At 31.2% G+C, this 14,582-nt stretch overlaps 2 protein-coding genes across 2 annotated transcripts; both read right to left on the bottom strand.

Moving 5' to 3' along the window:
• Positions 1-2,385: 2,385 nt before the first annotated feature.
• LOC148234969 (trophoblast glycoprotein) lies at positions 2,386-9,199 on the bottom strand. Its single transcript, XM_088186407.1, has 2 exons — positions 7,608-9,199; positions 2,386-3,912 (listed from the first exon to the last, which is right to left on the bottom strand). The coding sequence occupies exon 2, from the start codon at positions 3,909-3,911 to the stop codon at positions 2,727-2,729; it is 1,185 nt and encodes a 394-aa protein (XP_088042533.1). The 5' UTR covers position 3,912; positions 7,608-9,199; the 3' UTR covers positions 2,386-2,726.
• Positions 9,200-12,301: 3,102 nt separating this feature from the next.
• Positions 12,302-14,582, bottom strand: LOC148234968 (8-oxo-dGDP phosphatase NUDT18). Its single transcript, XM_088185579.1, has one exon. The coding sequence runs from the start codon at positions 14,555-14,557 to the stop codon at positions 13,547-13,549; it is 1,011 nt and encodes a 336-aa protein (XP_088041705.1). The 5' UTR covers positions 14,558-14,582; the 3' UTR covers positions 12,302-13,546.

The raw sequence follows: 14,582 nt of genomic DNA, 5'->3' as shown, positions 1-14,582 counted from the left end.
AATTTGTATGTAATTTTTATATGTAACCAATAAAAGATATTTAATTTTTAAATAGTAAAGTGACTTTTGGCCCACCCTGTTTAATGGCGAATATATGAGTAGGGGTGATCATATCAAAGGGACAGAATTTATTTTAATCTCAGTGGCGGCTGGCGACAATAGAAACAGGTGAGGCCAGCAGCCAAAAATTTTTTTTATTTTTGTTTAAACTAAACAATTTGTATTATACATATAGTGACAAATTATAATAAGATTTTAATAAATATTGATACGGAAAAAACAAAGATAAAGACAAGACTAAGAGAATAAATAACATATAAATCCAGAAAAAATATAAAATACAGTTTAAGACAGAATTAATAATAATAAATTGATGCTTGAACTCTTTAGTCTCTATGATATTATTCTTAGAAATGCTACCATTTATATTTTAATTAAAGATATTTTATTATTTTTATACTCACTACGTTTTTTACCCAATAATAGAAATTAAATATAATACACATATATATATCGGGCGCGGGTGGTGAGATAATTTCCCTCTCGATCGCTCGCATGTTAAATGACGAGAGTGAATGAGAGATAAGAGCATGCGGTAAGCATGCCCTTATCTCTTATGTATTTATATAATGTATTTCGTTACTTGCCCATATACAATATTTGTGGTCTTATGTCTTCGCCTATTGCAGTAGCACATAATCTATCGTCGGCACGTCGCTGTTCAGCTTAACTTTCAACTTAAAAGTTGAAAATAACATAGTCGACATAAAAATGACATGTGCAAATGTCACGTTGGTACTGTTTACCGTTTGGGAGTTCTTTTGACAGACACGTATCTTTTGTTTTATATTATAGATTCCACTCTTCTTTGTTTCATATGAATAAATGTTGGATTTCTTGTGAAAAATACTTATGAATAGATAGTTTGCCTAGAGCACCCGACCGATCTTAACCAGCCGAAGTTTTTTATATGCTTTAGAGTGCTACAACGTTTGGTATCAGCTGTGGATACATGTGACACTAAAATAATTTTGGAAAAGCTACCAATTTACTGACTTGTATAAATCTGGAAACATTTAATTCGGATATCGACATGTCTTTACTTAGCAGTAAATAATTTCCTTTAATATTTTTTATGTGTTCTCTAAGATAACGTCTATTAAAATTTTAATTTTTAGGGTTTACAGTATTAAATTATTTAAATATTTTAAAACTGCTGAATCTGTCACAAATTTCAGTAATTATTTTTAGAATCTTCTATCAGTAATCACTGTCGTGTTTTGTGTGCCTCAGGAATAAAATCAGAGCTACGATTCTATACGAGATTAAGGGATGATTCAAATGTATAGAATGCTTCTTCGGTAGTGATATTGCTGCTGCTTTTATTTTATTGAAATGTGTTGTAAAGTACATTAACGTGTTTTAAAATTGAATTAAAAAGATAAGATGTTGGACTCAAAATCTTTTTGAATCCAACTGATTTCTATATGCTTTTGTCGTCTCATCCTTCTTCGATAATGATTTTAGTAAAACATTCCAAAAGTTATATTTTGTTATCTTTTATACAATTCACTATCTTAGAACGAAAGTTCCAGTGTTTCACAAACACTCGGTTCTTGTGTCTGATTAATTTGCATAGCATGTCATTTTGTTTTGAGAGGATGTGAAGAACACGCCAAATGCATTTATGTGGAAAATATATTCTTATCCGCTAATTTGATGAACATACTTTCTTTAAAATTAAATTCAGTTGATGGCATAACAGTGAACATAATAGGGATCAGGGTAAACTTCTTTCATTAGATTTTGTAGTCCATTTCGTAATAGATGCTATTTTACAGGGAATTATTTTGAGAGATATGTGCATTTAAATAAATATTATGTGCCGTAAAACGAATTGTTTGTGTATTTATTTATGGTAAATCTTCGGATTTTTTCTTCGGAAAAGGATTCATTACAGAAAGTTATTCATAAGGTGTTCACTGTTCTGACCAATGTCCGCTCAATCGCACCTAATCTATTTAACAATAATTCACAAACAATTCGTTTCATGGAACAATTATTTTATATATTGCTCATATAAATTGTCCTCTTTCGTAATCCACTAATTACTGCTGCACTATCATAGGCCCGTGCAATCAATTTTTCATTAAGATTAAAAGATTTCAGTTCTTTTTTTAACAGATTCCAAAGTTTCACAACAGTCCTATCATGAACATCAAAAACGCCTAACTTTGTGTTATGACAGACTTACTCAGAACTTTAATATATGTATAAAATAAATATGTTTTTATGAAGTATTGGGCCTATATCGGAATAGCAGTATATTAATCACATTAAATTACTAATATTTCCTTAAAACCAAATTAAATAATAGCGAAAATGTTTGTTTTTTACATTGTATATTTTTATAAAAAGTTCAAAAAAATACATATCACAAATACTTTAATTATAAAAAATATTATAAATGTAAGATTTTTCTATTTTGAATGAAAATTTTTATTAAAAAAAACATTATTTTTTAGTTTACGTTTAATTAAAAAATATATTTATTTTTAACATGACTAGAGTGATATGGAAAATTTAAAAATATCTTCCACATAAAATATCTAAATACCATTTTAAATACATATAAACTCTGAATATAAAATTACAGCGATTATGGCAAATATTTTAATAATTAAAATCTAACCAAAAAACACCGCAGACAGGTTGATAATTAAAAATTAAATATCTTCAATGTTATCTCTATTTTTAATAGTAGTGTATTGAACTTTCTTAGATATGGCTTCGATCAAAGGCGTCAATCTCGTTCTAAATCTTTGTCTGTTCACGTGTACAATAAAAACGATCAGACCTAATACCATTATGGCTACAAAAACCAAGATTCCTATCGTAACCCTTTGCCTTCTTGAATAACCAGCAGTTTTAACGGTAGGTTTACAAATGTTGAGTTTCAACTTTAAAAGCTGCGTACCCGGCTCTTTGCGATTAGGGTTCACGCATCTCAATTCATCTACATTTCTTACAGTTATATTCGTAGACTTCAACCACGACACAAAGTCTAAAATGCCGCAATCGCAAGTAAAAGGGTTTCTTCTTAAATCGACAGCCAATTGCTGTTCATTCTTCACTTTGCTATATAATTTATCCATCGCTTCCACTTCATGTTTAGTCAGCGTGCTAAACAAATTCTTCTGAAGATCTAAAAATCTCAAATGCTTCAAACAAGACACGTTGAAACTTAAATAAGACAATTGATTATCTCCTAAATGCAAATCGTGCAATTGAGGTAGATCGCAAAAAACCTTATGATCCCTAAAAGTTACAATTTCGTTTTGTTCCAAATGTAACTTATATAATTTCGTCAGATTGCTATTAACAAATATATCATGCAAATCATTCGCTAAAGTTGCATCGGTATTATCAGCAAAAGCATTCGTTAAATGTAACTCGTGTAAATTTATAAAATTAGAGAATACTCTAGGATGATGATAATTGACATCAGCGTCATCGTTCATCGATATTACAATCTCGTTATGGTTCAAAATCAGTCGTTCTACATTTGGTACATGGTGATAAGTCTTTCCTTTAATATCCTTGATGTGATTGTTGCTCATGTCTACGACTCTTAAATTTTCTAAAGTGTTCAACGTGCCGAATATGTTCCATGGTACTTCTGGTATGTTGTTGCCAACGAAGATTAACACTTGGGTTTCAGCCGGTAGATTTTTTAGTATATCGGTAGTTGTGTAACCTTCATTAGTACAATTCACGACGTATTGAGGAATGCCATCATATTCTTTATTACCGCAGCTGCATTTTCCTTTGAATTTTGGTCCACAGTCTTTAGTCTCAGATGTGGCGATGATCAATGTGAATATAATGAAGTTTATTCCTTTGCAGTACATCCTGAAAAAAATAAAACACAATTATTTAAAATTTACAAGAATGTGAGTGCACAATACAAAAATAAATCGATCTCTATAAACTGATTTATGCATATGAACTATAAAATATAAGGTGAGTCAAATGAAAACCTTTATTCAAATTATTGTTCTATAAATTGACAACAGTATTGCATAGTTTTGTCTGGTATATGATTTTACCACACAAGTTATTATAGATACACATAATCAGGTGTCAGTACCAGGCGGTGGTGTCCAATGCGGAAAAATCCAGATTAATTAAAATGGTCTGTAGCAGTTCATACAGTTCAAAATAAAGTAGTCATGGAAGTGGCAGTCATTACAGAGCTGTTGTTGCTGCCTCTCAAAATTCATGAGTGTATATTGTGTAAGTGAGTCTTCGTCTAAATGACGAAAAACCATGAAGGAGTAAGAATTATTATTCTGTGAAATTTTTTTTATGATTTAATCTTATGTTTCTAAATAAAGCACTTTAAATAGTATGTATTTGCATAAAAATGTTCAAAAATTTATATTGAATTCAATATTTAATTATTTATAGTTGAAAATATAAAATCATTGATAAAAAAATCTATGTATTTATCATAGTAAATGTTTAAAATTTAACAATTAAAATCTTGATCAAATTAATTAGTTTTCTATGAATAATTTTGAACATCTTTTTCTTGGAAATTTGTTACATAAAAAAGCAATTTATATACCTAAACATGCTAAAATAAATACGTAGTAAAATATCAACACAAACTTTAAGTAAACAACATTATGTATTGAGTCAATTTCTCATATTTGAATACTTGTGCTAATATGTGATAAACTGATGAACTCATGATATGTGAATAGATAACTTTAAAATACGACATAAACGTTTTAGCAATAATATTAATATCATTGGTTACCAGCACGTTTTAAAAATAATATTAATATAAGTGGGCGATACCGCCCCCTGGGGGGCGGTAGGCGATCCAAGGGGAGGGGGTGCAATAGCCTCAGATGCAATTGGGGAGCGGTCAATGTGAATAAGAAAAGGCAGAAGAAAACTTTCATTCATATAATAAATTTATCATATTTTTTTATTGCAATGTTTTTGAAAATTTTATACATACAAAAAATAATTGTTTTTTAATATCAACAACAATCAGCCAATAAAAATCCTGTCCCTCATCTTTCTCCACTTTTATTAAACTACAATGTCGGAAAAATGCTAACGAGCAATGTATTTTTTAGCAAATAATATCATGACTAAACTTTAAAAAAATGTAGACATCAATGTCTGATTTGCTACAAAGTTTTATCAAATGAAGCTTACAAAACTACATGAACATTTATTATAAGTTTATGATGATGAAAAAGATAATATATTTAATATTCAAGCACTTAAAAACTAAAAATGAAAAGAAACGATATTGGCAAAACGCTTTTCAACAACATCCAAATAAAATAACGATGGTTGCGCACTTATTATAATATTTCGTTACTAGTTACAAATTCGAGAATATCGCGTACTATTAACAAATAAATAATCTGCCAGCTATAAAAGGGTAATAAGCACTATTCTACACAAGCTGGCGTCTTATATTATCAAGAAATTTCCTTTAAGCAATAATACAGTGCAAACAAAATCTATGAAATGGCTCTTGATGTAAAAAATACAATTTTGTGAGACATCACAGAACATATGCATGATTTACAAAAGAAACAAAAAAAATGCTAAGAACTATTGTATATGATATAAATTTGAAACTGATCATAAAGAAAAATCACTATTTCATAGATTGGACAAGTTTTTTTTTAAAAAAATCCTTTGAATAATATATTGTCAGTTCCTACTAATGGTGCTCCAACGATGGTAGAGATTCAATCGCTCTCTGTTTCATTCAGAAGTTCGTTGGTTTTTAAAAGGCGCCTGTTTGGATCGAGGGGTCCGGAAAATTTGTCGCCCGCAATTCACCGCTAGCAGTTTACCACCAGCAATTAATCGCTAGCAGTTTAACGCTGCGTCAATCGATCGCTTAAACAATTTATAGCCTACAAATGATCGCTATTTTATCGCCAGGCAATACATATAATTCACATAAATTTATTGATCATTTTAAATTTAAAATAAGATTTTTTCGATTCGTTGTAGAGAGTTATTCATAAGGTGTTCACGGTTCTGATCAATGCTCGCTCGCTACCGCTCGCTCGCACCTAACCTGTTCAACAGTAATACACATACAAATCGTTTTATAGAACAATTATATTATTTATTGCTCATTTAAATTATCTTCGTTCTCATTTATTAAGATTGAATGGTTCACTTTAACAAAACTTAATAATATTACACGTTGTATCACCCCTTTCGTATATGTCAAACGATTGGTGACAGTAGAAAATTTAGATCTAAATCCGTGTTGTTAATGTTTTAAAATGTGAAGTGGTGTAAGCGTGAAGACATTTTAATGATTGTTTTCAATTTGTTTATCAAAGCAGATTTTATTTATCGGTGAGTAAACTTTATTTTAATTAAGAAATAATTGTTCTCTCACTTGTAACATAAATGTACATAAGCTTATAAATAGATTTGCCATAAGTTGGATTTATGAAAAAAATATGCTAACTGAAAAATACAGTTTCGAAATATTTAGACTGTATTTTTATAATATATTACAAAAATATTATTTATGAGTATTTTAATTGTATGTTAAATAGCTATCGATATTTTTATGAAAGGCATGTATGATATAACCTCAAATATTTGTATAATATACTTTCGGTAAATTAAGATTTAATATAAATAAAATCGTGCCTCGTCTAATTATTCCACAGATTCATGAAACAAAACAACATTTTTTTTCTCCACTTGAAATCATGATGATAAACACGTGTTATCCTATAAAGTATATGTTAACTATGTAGTTTAAAGCAATATTCCCGAAAATTATATATTTGGCTTTTCCCGAAAATTATAAGTATTATAAATGTGTTCTTCACTTGCTAATTTAACCGTGTTTATTTAAAAAGTTAATTTTTACCAAAATGTAAATTGATATGTTTTGTAATGATGTTTTCTAATATTAAATAATAATCTATTTAGCAAATATGCAATTTATTATTTAATATTATTTCTACTAATTTGTTAGCATGCTACTATAAGACTAGGCAATCCATTAATAATAAAGTGTGCGAACCACCCAAATAACGAACGTCGTCGTTCAGCGAATATTAATATTATAATAAATAATTTATATCTTAATATATTGGCTATGAGTAGCATCAATCACTTTGTCTAGAATTTGTTATTGTTCATTATTTTATAAATAATTTTAAATAATATAATAAACCTTAATTTAAAAACATAATATTTATCATATGTTTGCTACACATCAATCAACAAATATTATTTTATATAAATAAATGAACAAAAACAATCATCGTCATCGCAACACATATTCAAAGGGACCACTCCCAAAAGCGTGTATGTGAGTACTTTTTTATTTATATATTATTGTATATACACATTCGTTTAGCAACAGGAAGCGATAAACGCATGTATTGACTTCGTAATGAAACGTTCACGATCCGAAGATACAATTCACAAAACGATTATCGACAGCAATCATTTCTATTGCATTTATGCGATTATCCAAGTGACCCAACCGCACGGGTAAGCGCCGAACTTTCTTTGTTTTGTTAACACACCTTTGTTTGGTCGATTCGCCGTATATTGGAGATGGATTTTGGAATGCTCAACAAGTTCTAGCACGTGCTTCTGCGACGAATGAAGTTGAAGACGGTGTCATCACAGCGACTAGCTTCCTTTTGTGGGCGTGTTGCTGGGCTGCCTCCACTACGCTCGACCGTGTTCGCATTACTGACACAGGTATAACTGCATAGCCAGTGATACTCAACAAGTGTGGGTGTCGTAACTCAGCTTAAATTTATTATTCTCGTATCGTTGTAGTCAGTAAAGAAATTATGTAATAATAAAGTACATATAAAGGCATTCTCTAGTAACTTGAAGCAAAACTCGATGCCTTATCACAACGATTTTTTTTTTCGGAAATCTTACTTTTTCGTTATTTATTAATAAGTTTTTAAACAGAAAAATATTGACAAAACATTTTTAATGTGAACACTGGCGCTGTTTTTTTCGATAACATTCCATCTGTCCATTATACATATGTATATCTGATTTAATAAAAGTATTAGTGACACAAAGATAATTTTCAAGATGCTGGTCTGAAATTGTTGTTCTAATTTTACTCCCAAAAAAAGAAACAATGCAAATTTTCAAAGTTCTGAGACAAAATATCATATTTTCTCTGCTTACGTAGATTTGTTCAAACAGTATTTCAAAGTGAATCAAATTCAAAAGTTCATTCATAGTCGATCACAATATGTGATATTTGTTATTTTCTTACAAAACATTTGAACATGTGGAGATTTTGCAACGCAATAATGGAATAGCGCAATCCACTGGCTGTACATATTAATGGAATACATTTTTTGTATCCTTAAATGAACCTAACGGCGGTTATTAATGCATATGGGAATACTGATTCTCTGCACTTGTCGGCAAGTCGTAGATTTATAACATTTTGATTTATTGCACTTTCAAGTCCTTTTCTCATGGTCAATGCACGTTTGCTACATGTTATTTTTGCATCGTCGTCTACTAGTAGCTTCAGTGCTTTCATCCAAGTCTATGTGATAAAACTTGAAAATAGTGTGGCAACCAAGTCGACGCATAGCAAATATTTGACACATTAAATAAAGTTATTAAACAAGAAATTAGCCTATCAAGAAACCGATAAAAGACTAATACATTTTCATCCACATATATTAGATTGAACAATATTGTATTTGTAGTGTGCACTAAAACGAATGATTTGTGCATTAACATATTAAAAATGAGCATTCTTTTATTATTTGAATGCACGAACAATTCGTTTTATGGAACTAAATATGTATTTAAATGCACATGAGAATATATCTTAATATATTTCCCTGTTAAATCGAACCCATTTTTATAAAAAATTATTGCTTTAATTTATTTAACATTTTTTTTATATTTTGGGGGTTCTTCTTGAAACTCTAAATCACCATAACCACGGTAATTATAAGGATGAACGTCACAAAATACTGTAACTGAACGGACCACCACAATAACTCTCGTTATGTCCAAAGGAAAAAAGGATAACAAATAAATAACATGCCGTAATTGCCCTCCGATGCAGAGAAAACATATCTTTGTTGCGTAACGGTTGCGGAAACAACACGCCATCGGATGAAAAAAAGCACCAGTTAGCCATATTTAACTCTTTCCACAATTCGACTTTCGAAAAAAGCAAATGTCACTTTTTAGAGGCGTGAACATGTTTCGTTGGTCGAATAAACGAGTGCAACGTCGCTTCAGAAATTAATTCAAGCTTTGATAACACCCTGAATATTATACGACGCAGAGCCACGACATAGAGATTCATCCACGTATATATATCTAAATATAATTTAATTGCACAAAATTTGTACGGAGCTGTTGTAGCGTAATAATAAATCATATATATGCTATTTATTATTGCACATAACTTGCTGATTTGATATATTTTGCACATGACCAATTAAATTGTTATGGCCAAAGGCCAAAGCTAACCTGAATCACCTCGTGCGCCAGTGTCGTCGTCCGACAGTCGTAGTTGTTCTAAGACATCAGGTGGCAAATGTAAATAAACGTGTTTACAAATATACGTTGAGTTTCAATAGCCCTTCGAAGTCACGTTAAGACGGTCTTCCCAATAGGGTCAAGGTTGCAGCTGAACAGGAAGAACGGCACTTTTTCTTTTAGGGAAAATTCAAAACATTTGGACCTTTGAACCGGATCTACCGCCAGCATCGAATTCTCCTTGATGAGAAAAGTCAAAACATTTTCCTTGTCAATGAATCAGACTGAGTAGTTATTTTTTTAAATCGTTGTTACTAAGATTAAATATTTTTTTGCTTTACAACACTGCTTGTAATTTATTTTAATACATTAAAAAATAATGTCCTTATAAGTACTACTATTTATATTTTTCATAAAGCGCTCGTTTATATATTTTTCTTTTCATTTTACCAGTTTTAGAAGGATAATTTAGAAGCAATACAGTAAAAATAATTAGTAATGAAACTAGTAGATGAAACCCTTTTTAGTCCAGCACTCTTAATATTTAATTATTTACTTACAAAGGCATTTATTCTGATGAATTTTATAAATTCAAAATGCTATACAAATATGTTTTCAATTATGACGGTTTTTTAATTAAATTAATAGAATTTTTTTTGCTTATTACATTTAACTGGGTAAAACCTATTTTGATACAAAAAAATATTTTCGCATATCTTGAAATTAAATTAGGGTATGACTTTCACATTGTTAGCTTGTAGTATTGTGTTGTTCTCTTATTTGACTTTCAGATAATAGTTCTAAATCTCGTCATTAGTAAAAATCCAAAACAACACACAATATATTTTCTACAAAATATATCTTTGAAGTCCTAATCCTGAATACATTTTGCGGGGATGTTTACTATTTATGTATTGGCGTTAGGGCAAACGATATTTACCGAACACATTAATTGAAGCATAAATTGCAAATTAATGTATTCTCCAAACATGGAATATATACGTATATTAAACTTCAGATTTACTAGAATTAGAATTAGCACCAAAAAGCATCCACATTCCATGAAAAAAAAGGTTTACCAATTCTTCAAAATTTCCTCTTTTTTCGTTTATCTAGAATATTATTATTTTAAAATAAATAGTCATTACTTAAAAAATGAAAAAAATTCGCTACACGACTTAAATATTTATAGTAATTGTTAATTTAAATTTCTACATATTAAAATATATTTGTAAGGCCCACAAATACATAAATCGTTTATGAATTCTATAAAGCAAATATTACGATCATTACAATGTCTCTCCTCTGATGCTTTAGTTTAGTTTGAATAACTGCAGATAAAAATGCAACAATGTTATCATTTAAATAAACAAGCATCGTCTCTAGATAAATAAGAACACACCCACATTACTGATATTTTAATCATAAATTCGCATCGCATAACCAAAGCTGGGTCCACACTTGATAACAGAACGGTTGAAAAAGCCTTTTCACACGAATATGTTGTCGAAAATGCAGATTAAATTTTTATAGCTTTACAACTTAAAGTTGGATATTCTTCTTTTAGGGAAATCCAAAATTGAGAAAAAGATTTTGTTTTATGTCTCGACACTAGAGTGGCATCAGATGACAAATCGATAAGCTTTTCCTTTTCTTGATTACTAAGTGAGCATACGTGAACGTCTTCTATAAAAGGGTTATGAATCCACAAATTTCCTTTACGAGGATCTTCTTTATCGGGGTAATAATGATTAAAATGTTTGATTAATTCCATTAAATGTTCATCAATTATAGTTAAAATAAACTTTTAGTGTACATCAATACCTTTCAAAAATTCTTCCAAAAGCGGAAACATTTCAATGTTTTCATTTGGTATGCAACTTCTCCAATAAATGTTTTTTTTAAATCCATCTATTTTATTTCTTAATGTGAATATATTTGTAGAAAATCCTTGGAGAGAAAGATTAAGTTCATTAAGAAGACCAAACATGTTCGCCATATATGCAAGTTTAGCCATCCATTTTTGATCCTCCAAAAAATTTAATAAATTCGAATTTCGCTCTATAGGAAACAATTTTATTTCTTCTCTCAGCTCAATAAATCGTGTAAGAACTATTCCTCTTGAAAGCCAACGAATTTCAGTATGGAGAAGGAGATGTTGATGTTGCGAATCCATACTCTCACACAATGTCGCGAATAACCTCGAATGCAAGGCTCGACTACGAATTTCATTGATGATCTTAACCGCGTCATTCATCATTGCACTTAGTTAAGCAGAAAGCCTCTTTGCAGCTAGTTTATAAATAGCCCTATGCAAATACAAGCGAATACAGAACAGATGTGAAATTAATTTTATTACTTGCGGCCCACCCAAAAATCTTCGCGGACCACCGGTGTAGACCTATCTATTCACGTTTTAGTTGAAGAATTTAAAAAAATACGTACTATATTGGTATTTAAAAAAAAAAGGAACCACAAGGTAAGACTACTAATTTCTTAATATTATATATACAAAAATAAAACTTTTTCTAAGTATAAGACAAATTTGAATAATATGATGATAAGTGCTAATTGCATTAATTTAGCAGCAAACAATCAGTGATATAACTAGTTACATGTAATATGTACATAGCATATTAGTACTATAAGATAAGACAACGCAAATCTATGATGTTTTTGTAATATATTTTATAAATATTATATAATTTATTTTGGATAGAATAAAAAAAGTTCATAGATATAAAAAAAACATGATTATATATTTAAAAATAAAATTTACAGCACCATTTGTAAATAAAATAAAAATATTGATACATCAACAATAATACTGAAAGAAATGCATTAATACAGAATTTTTAACATCAATTTATTGATAACGAAAAAACAAGTCCTTCAATTTCAACAGTCGTTCGTTGCGTATTAAAGTCAAAGCATTAGTCATCAGTCGTTGACTATTAAAATTAAAGGATTTAAATATTTGTATCGGCCGAATGTAAAGAACAACATTTCTTTAAATCTAATAAAATATCAAATCAAGAAAAAACAACTTAAATCTAATCTTAAACTAACGGACGTATAAAAAATAAGTACTTTATTGAATCACTTTTAGCACAATTGTGTCGATTTGAATCATGATAATAAATCGATTCACGTGAAATTCGCAATTGAACATCATCATTGATGCCGATTTCATCTCACAAAATATTTCAGGAATGATTCTCAGCAATTATTATGGGTATGTTACATTTTAAAATTATACAAACTATTTGCATTGAATATGGTAACATGTCTGCTTTTACATTATGTATAATATTATTTCGATATATAAATTTATATTTATAGATTAATAACATTAACGTCCCGTCACCTCATGAGTATTATTTAATTTGAGTATTGGTAAACAACTACAGATATGGCTACACAATATAATATTCGAATATTGCGTTATGATACATCAATCACTCCAAAATAATTATTATTAGCCAATATGTAGAAGTTTCATTAAAATTTTGAAAAAATATTCTAGCTTACAATTACTAGCTTTTTGTCTTTTAAGGCACCTAATGTTGTACAGAACACAATATAGGAATGATACAATCATAGACAGCATATAAAAATTAACATTGAATAAGAAACAAACATAATAACAATTATTATTATATTATAAATTAAATTATTCAGGTATGGTCTTTTTTGTTTATTGTATTCGTTTGCTGTTTTAGCAAAAGATAAAATTATTTTTATTAAAAGTAATTTAAAAATATAGCCAGTTACATTTTGGATAAGCCATTCTTGGTATAATATTACTATCAAAAAACCACATTACTTATCAAACGATCTAATATTTTATATTAAACAGGTCATGGATGTGATTAATTAGAGTTTGGTATAGTTTAAAATTGATAGAAAGTCAATACAGTATTAGATGGAAAAGCTTCAATCGTTGATAATTGCACATTTTCTTATTTTAACTGATGGACTAACGGACAACGTGAAATTGAACAGTGGCAGTTTTGGAGGTCAGTTTAGCTAGCAGCTCGTTTCCTAGCTCTTTAGAGACTTCGTGCCACACGTACTTTCCGATGATGGGGACTTCCTCTAGAGGCGGTCTGAAGGCGACGAGTAACGTGAGACACACGCCATCTGTAGGTTCGCCCGCTTCGCTCGGACAATGCTCTACGGATAGTAAACCGTGCGGTCTATGCTGAGGCAGATCGGCGCCGAAAACGTCCACTAAAAATTTGCGTAATGTAGAATGGACGCTCTTGTTTTGATCGATTTCAGCAACCGGAAGATGCAGGCGAGTCTTTTCGCCTAATAAAACATGCACGCGATTATTAGACCGGCGCTTTATTACAACCACGAGTCTCAATAAGTTGCGTTTGTGAGGTTTGGCAGCTGGTAGAATATCCGGGTGCCATTGATTATCCGCTTTAGCAACTCTAGCTCTAGCTCGCTCGACTAGAGGAGCTATATCGTCGGCTCTCAATGATACTTCGCCGAGATCGCCGACCCATTTAGCCTGTAAAGATTCTGCGTCGGCCTTAGCCGGCGTTTTGAGCTCTCCGCCGGTGGGCGTGGAAGCGAATACGAATCTAAACCAACTGCCAGCCGCACTCTCGACGGCCAATAACGTTTGAGGCTCTCCTTCGAGACCGGTTTCTTCTTTGAATTCCCTGGTGGCGGCCCGAGCGAGGGTCTCGCCGGGCTCTGCGCGCCCCGCCGGTAGGTACCACTTGCCGGCGCACGCTCTCTTCGCCTCCTGTACCATCAACAATTCGCCCCGAGGGCCCACGGCCACGTTGGCCACTACGAGAGTGAGGGACTCGCCCAGTTTCGGACGTACCACGGGCCCCAAGGGCGGTCCGCCGGCCGCTTCGACCGCAGCGCGCTGGTCCTCGAGAGAAAAGTCACATAGCACCTCTTCTTCGTCGAGGGAAGCGAGTCCTTTCGATATTGCGCGGATCTCATTCTCCACGCCCGTTGCCATCGCGAACGTCGAGCTGTCAAACGGA

The sequence above is a fragment of the Plectrocnemia conspersa genome, unplaced genomic scaffold (genome assembly GCF_051122295.1).
Source record: "Plectrocnemia conspersa isolate PC_06_02 unplaced genomic scaffold, ASM5112229v1 ptg000005l, whole genome shotgun sequence".
NCBI classification, from domain to species: Eukaryota; Metazoa; Arthropoda; class Insecta; order Trichoptera; family Polycentropodidae; genus Plectrocnemia; species Plectrocnemia conspersa.
The sequence above is the reverse complement of the archived record's forward strand: the minus strand, read 5'-3'. Positions and strand labels throughout refer to the sequence as shown.

Excerpts from the sequence above, each read along its gene's own strand:
- LOC148234969 (XM_088186407.1), bottom strand. The coding sequence starts at position 3,911 with ATGTACTGCAAAGGAATAAACTTCATTATATTCACATTGATCATCGCC.
- LOC148234968 (XM_088185579.1), bottom strand. The coding sequence starts at position 14,557 with ATGGCAACGGGCGTGGAGAATGAGATCCGCGCAATATCGAAAGGACTC.